Source organism: Hylaeus volcanicus, chromosome 4 (genome assembly GCF_026283585.1).
Source record: "Hylaeus volcanicus isolate JK05 chromosome 4, UHH_iyHylVolc1.0_haploid, whole genome shotgun sequence".
Taxonomy (NCBI): domain Eukaryota; kingdom Metazoa; phylum Arthropoda; class Insecta; order Hymenoptera; family Colletidae; genus Hylaeus; species Hylaeus volcanicus.
Genome location: NC_071979.1, coordinates 24,074,972 through 24,090,002, shown reverse-complemented (window position 1 = coordinate 24,090,002; position 15,031 = coordinate 24,074,972). Strand labels below are relative to the sequence as shown.

Below are 15,031 nucleotides of genomic sequence, written 5' to 3'. Positions count from 1 at the left end.
ATTAAATCATCATATTTAATTGTTTTGTTCCTGCCTTTTTTAACTGTATCAGATATATTAAGTAATTAATGTTTCGGAAGTATTATAGATTATATATAGCATAAAAATCGGGTCAAAGTTACAGTTAGGAAAACACAATGTGCATTTTCTGGTCGTTATAACATAACGTTATCGACATTTCATTGTTTTATCCAAATTGATTTATGTATTCACGATGTGTTACAATAACTGTCGTAAGTATTATTTAGTTTAATTTTGTTCTAAACAATTTAAACTCATTACTCGAACATAACCTTGTTAATCTTATTATTCATATACTTACAATTAATGAACCCATAAAGCTTGTATTTTAAAAAATGCGTCAAATATAATAAATACTTATTACTAACAATGCAACGCCTTTTTTTTTATATATGCACACTAAACTAATACATCCTATAAATATTTTTAGTCATAAAAGTTTTCGTTTTTAACGCAAATTTTGTTATTTAAATAAAGAATGAAAATTAGCGATAATTTATAGAATTTAACATTAACCAAGAAATGATTAATGAGTTATTCTCATTTTAATCATACAAAATTCATTACAAAGCAACCTGTTGCATTGAATCACTTTAATTTTAAAAGGTCCAACAGAAGAATGTCCTCTAACAAAGAATAGAAGTTATAAACATAAATTAAGTATGTACTGTGGAGATGGTTTAAAATTTATTATAAGCTGTTTTACCATTTTGACCATTTCTATTACGACAACGTTAGTTTTACAAATACTTTACGCAGAGAAAAATCCTCAGGTATGTAAATCATTATAAAATACATTGTGATGGAACTATAAATGGCATGTATAATATTGCTTTGACTTAGGACTATGCTGGAATTCATGGAGCAGTTGCAACTGATTATACAAATTGCTCACAAATTGGAACTAAAATATTAAGAAAGGGAGGTAATGCAGTAGATGCAGCTATAGCAGCTACAGTTTGTATGACAGTGGTAGCACCGCATAAAACTGGTCTGGGTGGGTAAGTCATATGCAAAGCCTCATTAATATTTGTTAAATTTTTGATTATAATTTCAGGGGTGGCTATGTTATGATGTATAGTCATAAAGAACGAACTAATCCAGTTATTATTGATTTTGTCGATGATACGATCGTAGGTAAATGATTGAAATTTATTTATTTAATTCATAAATGTTTCATAGTATTCATGTAATTTATGAATTAGGGTCATTTGCACAAAGTAGAGTGCGTCTACCAGCTGTATTAAAAGGATTAGAATATGCACATACCTTAAAAGGTAAATTACCATGGAGTGAAATTATTAAACCTTCTGTAACTTTAGCTAAAGAAGGATTTGTTGTATCAAAGGAATTAGCAAGCGAAGTATCAAAAAACGTTGATTATGAAATTTTATATGGGCACCTTACTGCAGGGGATATATTAAAATTACATGATCTTGGTGATATGTTAACTGCTGTAGCACAACAGAGTGCTACTGGTATGTACCATATTAACAGTAATGAAATAGTAATTTTACAGTGAATATTTTGTAATACAAAATTCCTTATTTTGTTTCATTTCAGTATTGTATAATGGAACATTTTCAGAGAAACTTTTACATGACAAAGATCAACTTCCAAAGTTGTTAATACAATTAGCAAATTACAAACCCCGTGTATATTTAGCAAAAAAATCTAGTTTTTATAAGCATGCCGTGTATTATGCTCCACATATGTCATTGTTACAATCAATGATTGTGTCATTGAACAATCTCAATATATCCAATGGAAATGCATCCACAATAGAAACACAAATTCGCGTAGCCAAAGCATTGATACAGTCGACATTGACTCCATTGCAACTACAACAAAATGGTTTGTAGTGTCTGTTATATTATGATCTTTGTTCTACAATAAACGTTTTACATCAGTATTAATTTTATGAAATGATAATTGTAGCCGAAGAAGAAAAATATACGGGCGTCATGGCTATGGATTGGGAAGACACTTATGTTTGTATCGTAACGTTAGTATTACAAACTATCTGTGTACTCTACTTAACAAATTAGTTATTTGAACACATTACAGAGGACTTAGCGCGCCGTTTGGTCTTGGATACATGTCAAATGCAGGCTTTCTGCTAGATAAGACTGATACAAATAATAGTTTATCTATGCTCTCTCCAATCATTTTTTATAACGAAAAAGCGGTATGTGGTTTGCGAGGAGTATTTGGAACAGATGATACATTAATCATTGGACAATTGTTATATAGTATTATAGTACGTAATTTAAACATTTCTGAAGCCATTGAATGTCCAAGGTACAAAATCTGTTTTATACTTTATATTGTAATGCCATTGAAAACATTACTCCTTGAATGAATTGTTTTATTACTTATAGGTACTATTTCTCATTGGATGGGCTTGCTGTAGAAAGTGATCAGAAACATTCTGTGAGTATCCAATTACGAAATCAGTTAAGCTCAATGATATCAGTACCATACGTGGATACGGATCTAACATCAAAAAGCGTGAATGCAATTATAAAAAGGAAAGATATAATGTCGAGTCATTCAGATAGCCGAGGAGGTGGTCTTGCATCAAGATTTTAAAGATTTATTCTTAATTTTTTCTATCAAAAATAATATATTCAATGATACGTATTATTTTATAAACATTATTTTTTAATTATTTTCATTTACTTATTTTTACACCATTTTTTATACAATAAAAGATATAATAAATTTGTCTATGTTATATATAAAGTATGTACTTTTATCTAGGTAGGTATGTATTTAATATAATTAAATTTCACAGTTCAGTTTTATATTATTCTTTTTACAGTAATTGTTGTTTATCTTCTTTGTATTCTCTGCTTAAATCAAGTTGTCTTAATCTGGCATACATTGCACTAGCGCCAAGAACAATTACATTACTTATCCACCACATAAATGATCTTTCTTCATTGAACCAGTAAGTTGCCAAAATTGTTTGAGCACAAGCTTTAGCAGTTCCACTGATGTTATGTGTCAAAGGAGATGTTACTTTTATTTGGAGTGCTGTAACATAGCCAATAGCAAATCCACAAATACCACCGACAACCATAGCAGACCAAAATAATAGGGACCCAATTTTATCGTAATTATATACTGTAAGATGTTCTCCATTTGCTATCATTAGTGGAAGGAATATAAAAACGCTGTACGCATTGTTGTAATAAGAAAGTAACCAAATATCTTGGTTTAATTTTGGAAGAACTTGCTTCATATGAATGGAATATAAACAAAGTGTTAATGATCCAAGTACACCAAAAATTGTTCCTACAATAGATAAAGAACCAGCAACGTGTTCTTGACCCACACCAAGCCAAAATCCGATCACAATAAATCCACAGCATGCAATGCATTTTGCAGAAGTCTTTTGACCTGTGAAATTATAATTCACTATAATTGCTGACTTTTTATTCTTCTAGTAGAAGATTCTTACCCAGTATAAGATATGTGAAAATGACATTAAATACAGTTGTTAGAGAACGTCCTACATAATAAAATGCAACATCAACATATTTCAAACATAAATTGTTAGTTGCTATCATCCCAGTAAACAAAAGGGACAATGGTAATACCTACAAGTATGATAATTGTAGATACAATCTTTTATTACCAGTTTTTTAGATTATAATTATTACCTTCCTAAGATTTTCTCTAGTATACGGATTCCCACTTGAAAACTTAATATGGTTTGGGAACCATTTTGATAGATTATTAAGAGTTGCACAAATAATTAAGCTTACTATACATTGACACCATGTTACAAAAAGTGGTGCATCTAAATTTATAAGTTCGCTGGATAAAAGAGCTTTGTTTATAAATACTGTTAATATAGAAATTATCCTGCAAAAAATATTCAATTATATAAATGAAATTCTTATTCTAAAATTATCATTTTTACTCTGCTACAATTTCTTTTAACTTACCAGTATACTGAAACAACAATTGCGATATATACGAACTTTGAAAACATTCGATTTTCTAACTCCATCGTTATTAATACTTAATTTAGTTTATCGTTAATATTTGTTTAAATTAATGTGGCAGTGTACTTCTTTATTGAAAAAATTAATATATAGTAAATATAAACTATATCGTATTTATCGTATAAAAAGCATCATCAAAGTATTAATAAGTTATTTTTATACTATTTTGAATCAAATACTTTTATATTAAAACGTCGATTCGAATAATCTTTTATTAAACAAAATTTGTCCAGAATATAAATGTTAGGGCAGCGGTGTATAAATTATCCTAATTCAACTACAATTTCAATTGCATGAGTTTCAATTAATAGATAAAACGTATTATGTCATTTTTTTGAATCTGTCAGTTCCTGTAATTTCTTTTTAAGGTTATGCCACGCAGAAATCATGGTCGCATTATAATACATGTTTGCCTACAGTTCACTGATTACATTTATCATTGTTTACTTTGATATCTGCCTGTACAGATTGCTTAGTAAACAATGTTTTAATCTTCGTAAATATTGAAAAAATTTACGGTATACATATTCCTGTTTGATAATAATCATACGAGCATAAGTGCACTATTTTCTTCAAACTTTACATTTTGTTTTGAAGACTTCAATTCTGATCCGATTTTTAAAATATTTTAACATTTTATTCATATTACATTAACACAGTACAATGTTTAAAAACCATGATTGATAACGGTCAAACTCCTGTAAGTTTATAAGCAATCATTTCTTCTGCGTCCTGTATCGAACAAGAATGTAAGTATTGTCAAATCAGTTTATCAATATACAGGGTGTCCCAAAAATGTTGGAACACCTTGAAAGAGGTGGTTCGGGAGGTGATTTGAAACAACATTTTCCTTAGTGAAAATGTTGTCAGAGGCTTCGTTGAGGAGATATTAACGGAAAACACTGACCAATCAGAGCGCGCGTATACTGTTGGAGCGACTAGGCGGCCGCGCTCATACGCTATCGCGGGCGCTCCATCGGCATATTCGCGCTCTGATTGGTCAGCGTTTTCCGTTAATATCTCCTCAACGAAGTCTCGAATAACATTTTCGCTAAGGAAAAAGTTGTTTCAAATCATCTCCTGAACCACCTCTTTCAATGACTTCCAATAATTTTGGGACACCCTGTATTTTCAAACGTTGATATGCTAGCAGAATTAAATTTAACTTAATTGTAATGTGATGCAAGTTAAATAATTAGCTTTAAATGTTAATGATATTTTTTACATAAATATTTATGTAACGTAGTAAAGTTAGTTGTGGCAAAATAAGTACTTATTATGTAGTGTTATATAGTAGCGATTGAAAGTGATTCAAACTGACATATAAATGTTGACACGTGGTATCTAGTATTCGGCTATTTTCGACTTATGTCGTCGCAATGGACAACTGAAAATTAGTAGTCGCGTAAAATAATTTGTATCAACTAAAAACATGTTTTGAATGATTTACGTTCGTTTGTTACCGTTAAACATTACATTTTTTTCGAGGTAGATGTAAGTAAACGTTCGAAGGAACTGTCGGGCGACGGGTACGTATTAAATATGTCTTGTATTCGATCGTTCAATCAACCACTGTATTTATGGAATTATTATTTGGCTTTCGTCTTTAATTTAATACAAATGGAATCCATTGAAAAATCGTATAAATTGCCGACATAATTTATTACTTCGTTGTAAATAATCTTCTATAGTCTGCTTACACTACGTATTACCGTCAACATTCTGTTTTCTTGACGATTGTTAAAATGTACTTAGAAGAATATTTTTTACAATTCATTATATAAGGAGTTAAGAAGTCATGACCTTTTTAAGTTCTCACTATTACCGAGAAATCACTCAGTATCTTATTAATCGTATGAAGTTCGACGAGTTAGTTAATTTTAAGCTACGTAAATCTCGTAAACTTAACGTTACATAATTGTCTAATTTTTTGTTTTGAACTAATCTTTTCTCGATGCATTCGAATATTATTAGAAGTAATTAATTTACGATAAAAAAGAATAATTATTTCTAAGAAAATTCTGTGCTATATCTACCACTACATTGTAGGTGTACTTACATTGATTAACATTTTGTATTTGGCTAACGTTTATACAGATTACATTGTAAAAGTGTATTTTTTCAATACTTTCACATTGTTTTTACAGACTTGCAACTAGTTATTACAATCCCCAAACATGTCACACTATGAGGATTTCATTGTGGAAGACAAAGGAAGCGATGAAAATAGTACAATAGAATCAGGAATTCGTCATAGAATTCCATGGAGTGATCGTGTATCATTGAATAGTGAAATACCTGGGTTACATGAAGTTAAAGAATTGTTAGATGATGATGATGCCAGCTGTTTGGCAGAAGAGGAAGATGGAGTTGGGTGTCCTCTACCTTCGACTCCAGAAGATGATCACCTTTTGGATTGTGAGGTATGTAATTATAAGTTTACACAATTTAAATATCTCATGAATTACTGCCAACATTAACTTTAACTTAATTATATTATTAGATGACAGAGGTGTTGAAAGCTGGTGTATTAAGCGATGAAATTGATCTGGGTGCATTGGCACATAATGCTGCTGAGCAGGCTGAAGAATTTGTTCGCAAGGTAGATATGTATAGATGTCTTTACTTACTCAAATATTATAATTTGTATTTTTAATATTTTTAAATAAAATATGTAATGTATAAGTACCATATGTTGAATATAGAGTAAATTTTTAAAACATGATCACTGAATGGTTATTAAAGGTATGGGAAGCATCGTGGAAGCAATGTCACTTTAGAAACCTCCCGAGATGGTTACAAGATAATGATTTCTTGCATGCTGGTCATAGACCACCGTTACCATCATTTTATGCTTGCTTTAAAAGTATATTTCGAATTCATACAGAAACTGGAAATATTTGGACTCATTTACTCGGTAAGATTAAACATTTTATTTATCACTTAAATGTTATTTATTTACTTGCACGCGATGCTCTAGTAATCGAATCCATTAACTATACATGCAAAAAAGAGTTTTATTTTGCTCGTTCGCTAATTTCTAACAAATTAATATATGTCATTTAGGATGTGTGGCATTTATTGGCATAGCTATATTTTTCATAACACAGCCTCCTATAGAAATACAACTGGAAGAAAAATTGGTATTCGGTACTTTCTTTGCCGGAGCTATCTTATGTCTGGGACTGTCATTTGCCTTTCATACAGTACACTGCCACAGTGAATGCGTTGGAAAGTTGTTTTCAAAACTAGACTATTGTGGAATAGCTATGCTAATTATGGGTAGTTTTGTGCCATGGTTGTATTATGGTTTCTACTGTGATTATCAACCTAAACTTATTTACTTATCCGTGGTCGTAATACTTGGTGTAACAAGTATTGTTGTATCATTATGGGAAAGATTTGGTGAACCAAGTTACAGACCATTAAGAGCAGGTGTTTTTATGGGATTTGGTCTTAGTGGGGTAAGGCATATGCATTATATATATCCTGTCTAACAAATAAATTATCAATTATATTGTGTAATATACTACCACATAAAAAAATTATATTTATTGTAGGTAATACCAGCTGTGCATTATGCCATTGCAGAGGGTTGGTTTAAAGCAATTAGTCAAGCTTCTCTTGGATGGTTAATATTAATGGGATGTTTATATATCTTAGGTGCAATGTTTTATGCATTAAGAGTACCTGAACGATTTTTCCCTGGCAAATTCGATATTTGGGTAAATATATAATTTTTTCTAATATATTTTGTAGGTAATGATTTACTGTATTATTAAAACGTTATACTATTTAGTTTCAGAGTCATCAAATTTTCCATGTATTAGTAATTGCTGCTGCTTTTGTTCATTATCATGGAATAACTGAGATGGCTATGTATAGAATGACAATAGGGGACTGTACAAATCCATCGCAGGTGATAGCCTTTTAACTATGCACTGGGGATATGATTATGTTGTTGGATTTCATCTTATGTAATTTTATGGTGACTCAGAAAATTCCTAAATCTTTGGGTGTCAGTAGATCTGTACTATCAAAGAACTGCTGGAAACAATATCGTTAAAATGAAGGGTAACAAGACTTCTCATTCTTTATCATAACTAAAAAAATTTAATATAGAGTTTATAAAGATTCTATAAAAACAATAAAATAATACATGTGATAATAAAGATTACTCAGATCAATTTATAATATTTAATAGAATCTTTTTACATCTTCGTAAATCTGAATCCCTGATAACAAAGATAACATTACATTAATGAACAATAATATAAATAATTTATTTACCAATTGCAACTATTGTAAAGAGAAAACAGATAATATGATCGACTTTTTGATTTATGCAGTTCTCTTGTTAAGAAGAAATGAATGAAAATGATAAATTATAAAACAAAGTACAGAGATATATGACAACGACATAAAACTTAATTATATTAAGATTTAGGAACAAATTGTAACTACAAATGATTTTATAGCGTAAGCACTATAAAAGTTGTACTACATCTTGAACACAAACATTGTTAAGCAATGAAAACTATTATAATGATTATGGGAACTATAAAAATTTAACTTCTTTTGGATCACATTTGTAAGAAAAAGTAACACTGGTTTTTCCAGCATGTATATATTCAAAAATTTATGTATGATAATTTTGCACTCTAGCTTTCTACTTCAAATGATGATTGCAGTTTCCATTGTACAGTACTAGTAAAATAATCTTTATTAATACAGTACTTGTTAAACATTTTCAATTTTTTGTTCTTTCTTATTAACCTGTATGTATCGTGGAATACAAATTTCATTTTTAATATAAAAAATGTTGAATATTTCTGTTATTATTGTAGGGTTTAGATCTTATAAAGAGATATTGTTGAACTTTTTACATAAATAATTCTTAATACTGGTAAATTAATAAAGAAGATAATTATGCATTTCACATGTAAAAAACACAATTATCCTACTTTATGTAATTTCCCAAAATATATTTTTCTAAACAAATATTGTAGTGTCATTTCTGGACTACATAAAGGTCCTACAAATTTCTTTATCTAATATAATGAACAACAATCAAAATATCTGGAAATGAAAATCGGATTTAAAAGTGCTTTCTCATATGGGTCAAATTAAAAAATAATATTTCTTATAATCAGAACAAATGCCTGCTAAAAATTGCGACTAATTGATTTTTTATTAACGTTCGATAACAATCACATTGTTTCGAAGTTTCATTGATACCTTTATTCAATTTCAGAAATAATTTTGATGTTCATTTATATATTTTTTTAAACGTACGAAATACTTGTATAAACAAATGCAACAAGCGATATTAATTTTCAGAGATTATAATCACGAATAATATATCGATTACAACGATCATATTCATTAAACGAAATAATAAAACTTTTTCTTTATTAATTTTTGTTAATCATTTATTTACCAGAGAAACGCTATGCATCGTATATACAGGGTGTCCCAAAAATGTTGTAACACCTTGGAAGGGGTGGTTCGGGAGGTGATTTGAAACAAGTTTTTCCTTAGCGAAAATGTTGTCCGAGGCTTCGTTGAGGAGATATTAACGGAAAACACTGACTAATCAAAGCGCGCGGATACCGATGGAGTGGCCGTGGTAGCGAAGGCTATATGCTAAGCGGTCGCGCTTGTACGCGAACAAGTGACTCGTCGCGTATGGAAGGACATTGGACGCGGCCGCCTAGCACGTAGCCTTCGCTACCATGGCCGCTCCAACGGTATACGCGCGCTCTGATTGGTCAATGTTTTCCGTTAATATCTCCTCAACCGAGCCTCGGACAACATTTTCGCCAAGGAAAAAGTTGTTTCAAATCACCGCCCGAACCACCCCTCTCAATGTGTTACACCATTTTTGGGACACCCTGTACATATAATTTTGCAGATCCAGTAATAATGACAATGACAGTTTTAAAAACCGCGATTTCCACGTATAAAAATCTGTTTTAATTAAAAGTTTCGAATCGTTTTATTATTTCACGTATCGTCCGAGTGCTACGGAAGATGTTAAAATCGATACTATGGATAAAATATCTCGATAAGACATCGATAGATAGTGGTTCGGTAGTTTACTTCATGTATTTCGTGTTGTGTGCATCTTGCAAATAAAGCAAAGTTGCATTGCTATATTACAAAAATGTAATGTTAAACTGGACAAGAAAACGTCTGTACTTTATTTGACGAAAAGATGAATGCCATGTCACGAAAAGAACCACGGTCAATTTACCGTAATGATTAACCAAAGAGGATATAGTTATTTATTTCAACAATTCGTAGACCAAGAAATTGAAAACATGTAACTGCATTTGTCGACTATTTGGTATCCGTGCCGTAAGAAATTAATAATTCTTAAGTGAAAAGTAAAATCAAGAAGATTTTCGAAAGAAGTGTACAAAAAGTCAATCAATGATATTTTCGACGATGTGAAATTCTTATCGCATTTTCCTATTGATAGTATAGCATGAAAATTTATCAAGATGCATAGTTATCTATTCGTTAACGAATCCAATCCAACAAATGTGATCTCTATTTCATCCAATTTACATTTTGTAACGATAAACGTGTGACAAAGTGATGCATTAACATATTATGTATATTCATATAAAAACAAAGTAGTATCTGGTATTAATATAATTAATATATCGATAACAAAGTAATTAATGTTTTGCTTTTTACACATTATGTTCACTGTTTTTTGTAAAACAAGGTAAACATGTAACAAAAAAGTCACATGTGTACAATGTTAAAGTTTCAATTTCTGTATCTTTAAAGTTATGTTCTTCATAAAATCAAATGCAGTTTTCTGATTGATAACAATGAATGAAATGAATGTAACAAGCGCCACAAATTCTGTAACATCTGTGATGTTACATGATAGTATCAGAAATTATACTACCACCATGGCAAATAATATATCTGACGAATCATCCGAAGGATATATGTATTCTACAGAAGAAAGTGGAACTAGTCAACAATTATGGAATGTTTCTAAGGCCACAACATCATTGCCTAATAGCACGCTAGTTTCCTTTGACACTTCAAGCACCAGTATATATATGTCTACAACAACAGAAGCCTTTGATGAATTTGGTCCACCAGATGGAATAGAATACATTTTTGTACCACTTGGTGTAGTGGTCTTTGTTATTGTGTTATCAGCTGTGGTATGGGTAGCGATATCACTTTTGTATTTAAATCATAATCTTTCTCTGAAATTCATTTGCAGAAAACAAAAGCATAAAATAAAAATTATGATCAAATTATAATGCTTGGATAAATATTTCTACATTAGGTATTATTACCTTTCTGCAATATAGTCTAAGTTTATTGATCAGTTTGTATTGCAGTATTATATTTAAACTTTTATTAATCCATAGCATTTTTTTGGAAGAAACATAATTTTTTTTTTTATTAGCAAAACTTAGATATTTTTATACTACTTAGAGTAATACATTCTATTAATAATACATCATACTTTTAAAGGTGATAATTATATCAAGAAAAAGAAAATTAGAGCGATTAAGGCATAGACTTATGCCAATGTATAATTTTGATCCTGGAGAAGAAGAAGAAGATGACTGGGAAACCGAATTATTGGAAGAATGTTATAACAATCATCAAAGACGCGTGCGTACAATAAATGTTTTCCCTCTACTAATTAATATATTCTTAAAATAAAGTGATTTATTTTACAGCAAGGATATCAATCTATGGATACCGAGGAAAACACTGAACTTTTTGGAAATCATTAATAAAAACGAAAATAGTCGTTTAAGTACATATTGTCTACATTCTGACATAGATTAATAATTACAGTATTTATTAGATTTATATGGTTACTTAATGCTTGAACAGATTGTATATATCTCGATTCAGAACGAAATCAAATTCTACAAGTTTTATATAAAGTAACATTTTTTTCAAACATTAGAATACTAAGTTTTATCGAAAATTCTGTAGCACTATAGTAAAACTGACTTCATTTATGTGAAAACCATAAAGTAGATTCATGTTTCATAAAACAATTCCATAATAGAGAAATGTGAAAAAACAAAAAATGACAAACTTTATTTTATCATTATTATTCATTGTACACTGTTTATAACAGTCTTTTTATAAATGTAAAATTTTTGCTACGTGCTTGGGAATTAATTATATGTATATATATTTTTTGTTCCATATCCTTTCCTTTACAGATAATATAATGAAACGAAATTTTCAAAAGTAAATTATAACACGATGTATTGCCATTTTGAATTATCTACCTAAAATATTAGATTACTTAATAAAGTTAATGATGGTCCGATTATAATACATTAGTGTCATTTAAATATTGTAATCCAAGAATAAAAATCCAGTAATTTCAACTAGAATATAACGTGTATAATTAAACAAGAATGCATGTATACAATGTAGGAATTAAGAGATTCACCTTACAAGTTTATTTACTTTAATACAAATTTGACATTCACACATATGCTTGCCTCAAGAATGTCAATGTTCACATTTAAGTTTAAAAAAGGATATTCTTTGCACATAGTACATACAAATATTTTAATTTTGTTCTATTTCTTATAGCATTAGATCTATATGAATTTTTTTTGCTTTACGAATTACAATACACACACATAGGAGCAAAGGAAGTAAACAAATAAGATGTAATCGTATATTATATATATCTTAAAAAAAATTTGCCTTCTTATTCATATAATCAGTATAAGAGATCTGAATTTTCAAAGTTCTTTCATTAAAATATTTATACATTTCGTATTGATACTTAAAACATAATAATAATTATAATAATAATAATAATTATAAAAAACGAAGTAAATACTAGAAAGGAGCGTATTACATATTCTTAATGCAAGTTTTATGTGCATTTCATCCATTTTTCACAGATATAGTCGTTACAAATTACGCTTTTTTTTTTGTTTTAATAATGTCCTTCCAACTTGAGCAGTTTTAAAAATAATATTACCGCTTTACTATTTCAATCTGCAGATTATGATATAAAAAGCGAAAATAAAAACTTTAAATTTATCAGTTTTTTTAAAATGTTTCAAAGAATCAGTGTGATACATTGAAATTATTTCTTTATATTTAATTCTCTTCCTCTTCCTCCTCCTCCTCCTCTTGTTCATCCTCTTCTTCACCAGTACTTTCTGGTTTTTCTTCTTTCTTTTTTGGTCTACCACGACCGCGTCCAGAAGAAGTTCCTTTGGGAACTCCTTGCTGAAAATTAATACATATTCTCAATTAACAAGATACACATCAAAGACTTTAAATTAAATGATACAGAATTTTCTTAAAGACTAATTATTACTCACCTTCTTTTTGTGAGAGCCCTTTGGCCGACCCCTACCCTTTTTTACAGGTACAGGTGATCCATCGTCTTCATTGTCAGACTTTGCAGCTCGTAATGCATTGTTTTTCTCTAAAGTGGGTCTCCCTCTTTTTTTGGGTTCTTTGACAGCATTTTTTTCCCCTTTCGATGGCCTACCTCGCTTCTTCTTTTGCTCCTCCACAACAGGCGATGAATTATCGTCTGACATTTTTAATCCTACCACTGTATAATCATAAAAATTTTGTTCTTATATATTTATATTCACTTTAACATACGAAACAACACACAAGAAACTCATTGTAAAATTCAGAAATCTTATTTACAGTGGAAAAAAAAAAGAATGATACAGAATATAAACAAAAAGATAACACGATTACAATGTTTTGAAGTTACATATAATGTATTTATACGCTGAGGGAGAATACAGAAAATATCGTGTGTTTATTGATCTTAAAATCTTCTCGTAAAAACCATGCACTTTCAATTTGTAGCTGCAATTTGACAACAACAAGAAAAGAGTATATACAGTTTCTGATAAACTCGTAGAAAAATAAAATTGCAGAGTACTAATTGTGCTCCATAAAGAACGAGTTACGCGCCTAGAGCGTGCATTTGTATTGAATATCGTTGAACGGCGGTTTCACGACCGGCTATCCAATTGTTACGATTCAACCGCGACAATTACGCGAAATCAATTGTACCAAGCGATTCATGAATGTAAATAAAAGAGAAAAAAAAATATCATTATCTTTTTGTAATACAACGAGATCGTAGAAAGTATTCTTATTAATTTACTTCGATCGCTTGCAACAATACGAGAGTGGTTTCTAAAATTTCCGCGCCCGCCATTTTCAAAAATATTAACAATACCACACGTTGCTGATATTTCCGTACGAATAAGCACAAATAAAAATATACAATCGCATCAAACGGTCGACGTGTTCAACGTCTATTTATAATGGAAAAAAGAATAACACGACGGAGGCTCGCTATTAAAATTAAACGCAAAAGCATCGCCTAGTCGAAACGGACGCCATGATCGACAAATCATGGCAACGCCAGAGTCGTGGTAGCGTCCATCAAAGGTCTCACGTTGTATAAGTAAATGAATAAGTATGCTGTAAGTAATAATCGGCTCGGATCGAAAGACCGACCAAAAAATTGTCGAAACAATCGTTTTCAATTAACTCGATCATCCATCCTCGCGGATGCGTACGGTCGTCGGACGAGTAGAATATTTACAGGGCTGAAAGACGTTGATAGTCACTCACCTCAAATTTCTCGTATATACGGAGACAAAGCAATCGTTCGGCCGGCGCGCGCGTCGTGGCGTGAGAAAACCGGGCTATACCTCTGCACTGTATAGTATATTAAATCTTCCTCGTATTTTCTTCTGTATCCCTTGTACACGAACAAAATCCACTATCTTTCTCTTTTCTTTTAATACCACCTCCGGCATCCACTGCTCGAACTGTGATTCGAACACAATTTACTGTGCGAATAGCCGAGACGCGACTGATCTGGCACCACTGGCAGAGACGACGCACTGGACGCACTGCACTGTAGACCAACGCTTTGCAAGCGTCGCTTGCTGCCCTAAGAACCAGACCCCCACTCTTCG

General features: G+C 30.7%; 5 protein-coding genes across 8 annotated transcripts; 3 read left to right on the top strand and 2 right to left on the bottom strand.

Annotated features, from left to right (window-relative positions):
* Positions 1-94: 94 nt before the first annotated feature.
* On the top strand, positions 95-2,766 carry LOC128875541 (glutathione hydrolase 7-like). The gene is made up of 9 exons (XM_054121190.1): positions 95-233; positions 628-794; positions 865-1,022; positions 1,079-1,158; positions 1,227-1,499; positions 1,585-1,875; positions 1,960-2,026; positions 2,089-2,322; positions 2,403-2,766. Exons 1-9 carry the CDS (start codon positions 215-217, stop codon positions 2,611-2,613), a joined length of 1,500 nt encoding a protein of 499 aa, XP_053977165.1. The 5' UTR covers positions 95-214; the 3' UTR covers positions 2,614-2,766.
* Positions 2,684-4,114, bottom strand: LOC128875543 (GDP-fucose transporter 1). Its single transcript, XM_054121194.1, has 4 exons — positions 3,978-4,114; positions 3,690-3,894; positions 3,488-3,626; positions 2,684-3,426 (listed from the first exon to the last, which is right to left on the bottom strand). The coding sequence occupies exons 1-4, from the start codon at positions 4,040-4,042 to the stop codon at positions 2,840-2,842; spliced, it is 996 nt and encodes a 331-aa protein (XP_053977169.1). The 5' UTR covers positions 4,043-4,114; the 3' UTR covers positions 2,684-2,839.
* A 534-nt stretch (positions 4,115-4,648) lies between these two features.
* Positions 4,649-8,976, top strand: LOC128875542 (adiponectin receptor protein). 3 transcript variants are annotated; one of them, XM_054121193.1, is made up of 7 exons: positions 4,649-4,786; positions 6,185-6,460; positions 6,541-6,639; positions 6,783-6,954; positions 7,104-7,501; positions 7,598-7,762; positions 7,837-8,976. In XM_054121193.1, exons 2-7 carry the CDS (start codon positions 6,215-6,217, stop codon positions 7,969-7,971), a joined length of 1,215 nt encoding a protein of 404 aa, XP_053977168.1. In that variant the 5' UTR covers positions 4,649-4,786; positions 6,185-6,214; the 3' UTR covers positions 7,972-8,976. The 3 variants fall into 3 exon arrangements, with proteins under 3 accessions (XP_053977168.1, XP_053977166.1, XP_053977167.1); XM_054121191.1 differs by lacking the exon at positions 4,649-4,786 and adding an exon at positions 5,361-5,566; XM_054121192.1 differs by lacking the exon at positions 4,649-4,786 and adding an exon at positions 5,869-6,082.
* Positions 8,977-10,052: 1,076 nt separating this feature from the next.
* Positions 10,053-12,206, top strand: LOC128875546 (uncharacterized protein C3orf18 homolog). 2 transcript variants are annotated; one of them, XM_054121201.1, is made up of 3 exons: positions 10,053-11,236; positions 11,550-11,693; positions 11,762-12,206. In XM_054121201.1, the coding sequence occupies exons 1-3, from the start codon at positions 10,883-10,885 to the stop codon at positions 11,816-11,818; spliced, it is 555 nt and encodes a 184-aa protein (XP_053977176.1). In that variant the 5' UTR covers positions 10,053-10,882; the 3' UTR covers positions 11,819-12,206. The 2 variants fall into 2 exon arrangements, with proteins under 2 accessions (XP_053977176.1, XP_053977177.1); XM_054121202.1 differs by having other exon boundaries at positions 10,060-11,230.
* Positions 12,207-12,742: 536 nt separating this feature from the next.
* On the bottom strand, positions 12,743-14,947 carry LOC128875548 (high mobility group protein I). The gene is made up of 3 exons (XM_054121205.1): positions 14,682-14,947; positions 13,394-13,632; positions 12,743-13,298 (listed from the first exon to the last, which is right to left on the bottom strand). Exons 2-3 carry the CDS (start codon positions 13,616-13,618, stop codon positions 13,167-13,169), a joined length of 357 nt encoding a protein of 118 aa, XP_053977180.1. The 5' UTR covers positions 13,619-13,632; positions 14,682-14,947; the 3' UTR covers positions 12,743-13,166.
* Positions 14,948-15,031: the final 84 nt, after the last annotated feature.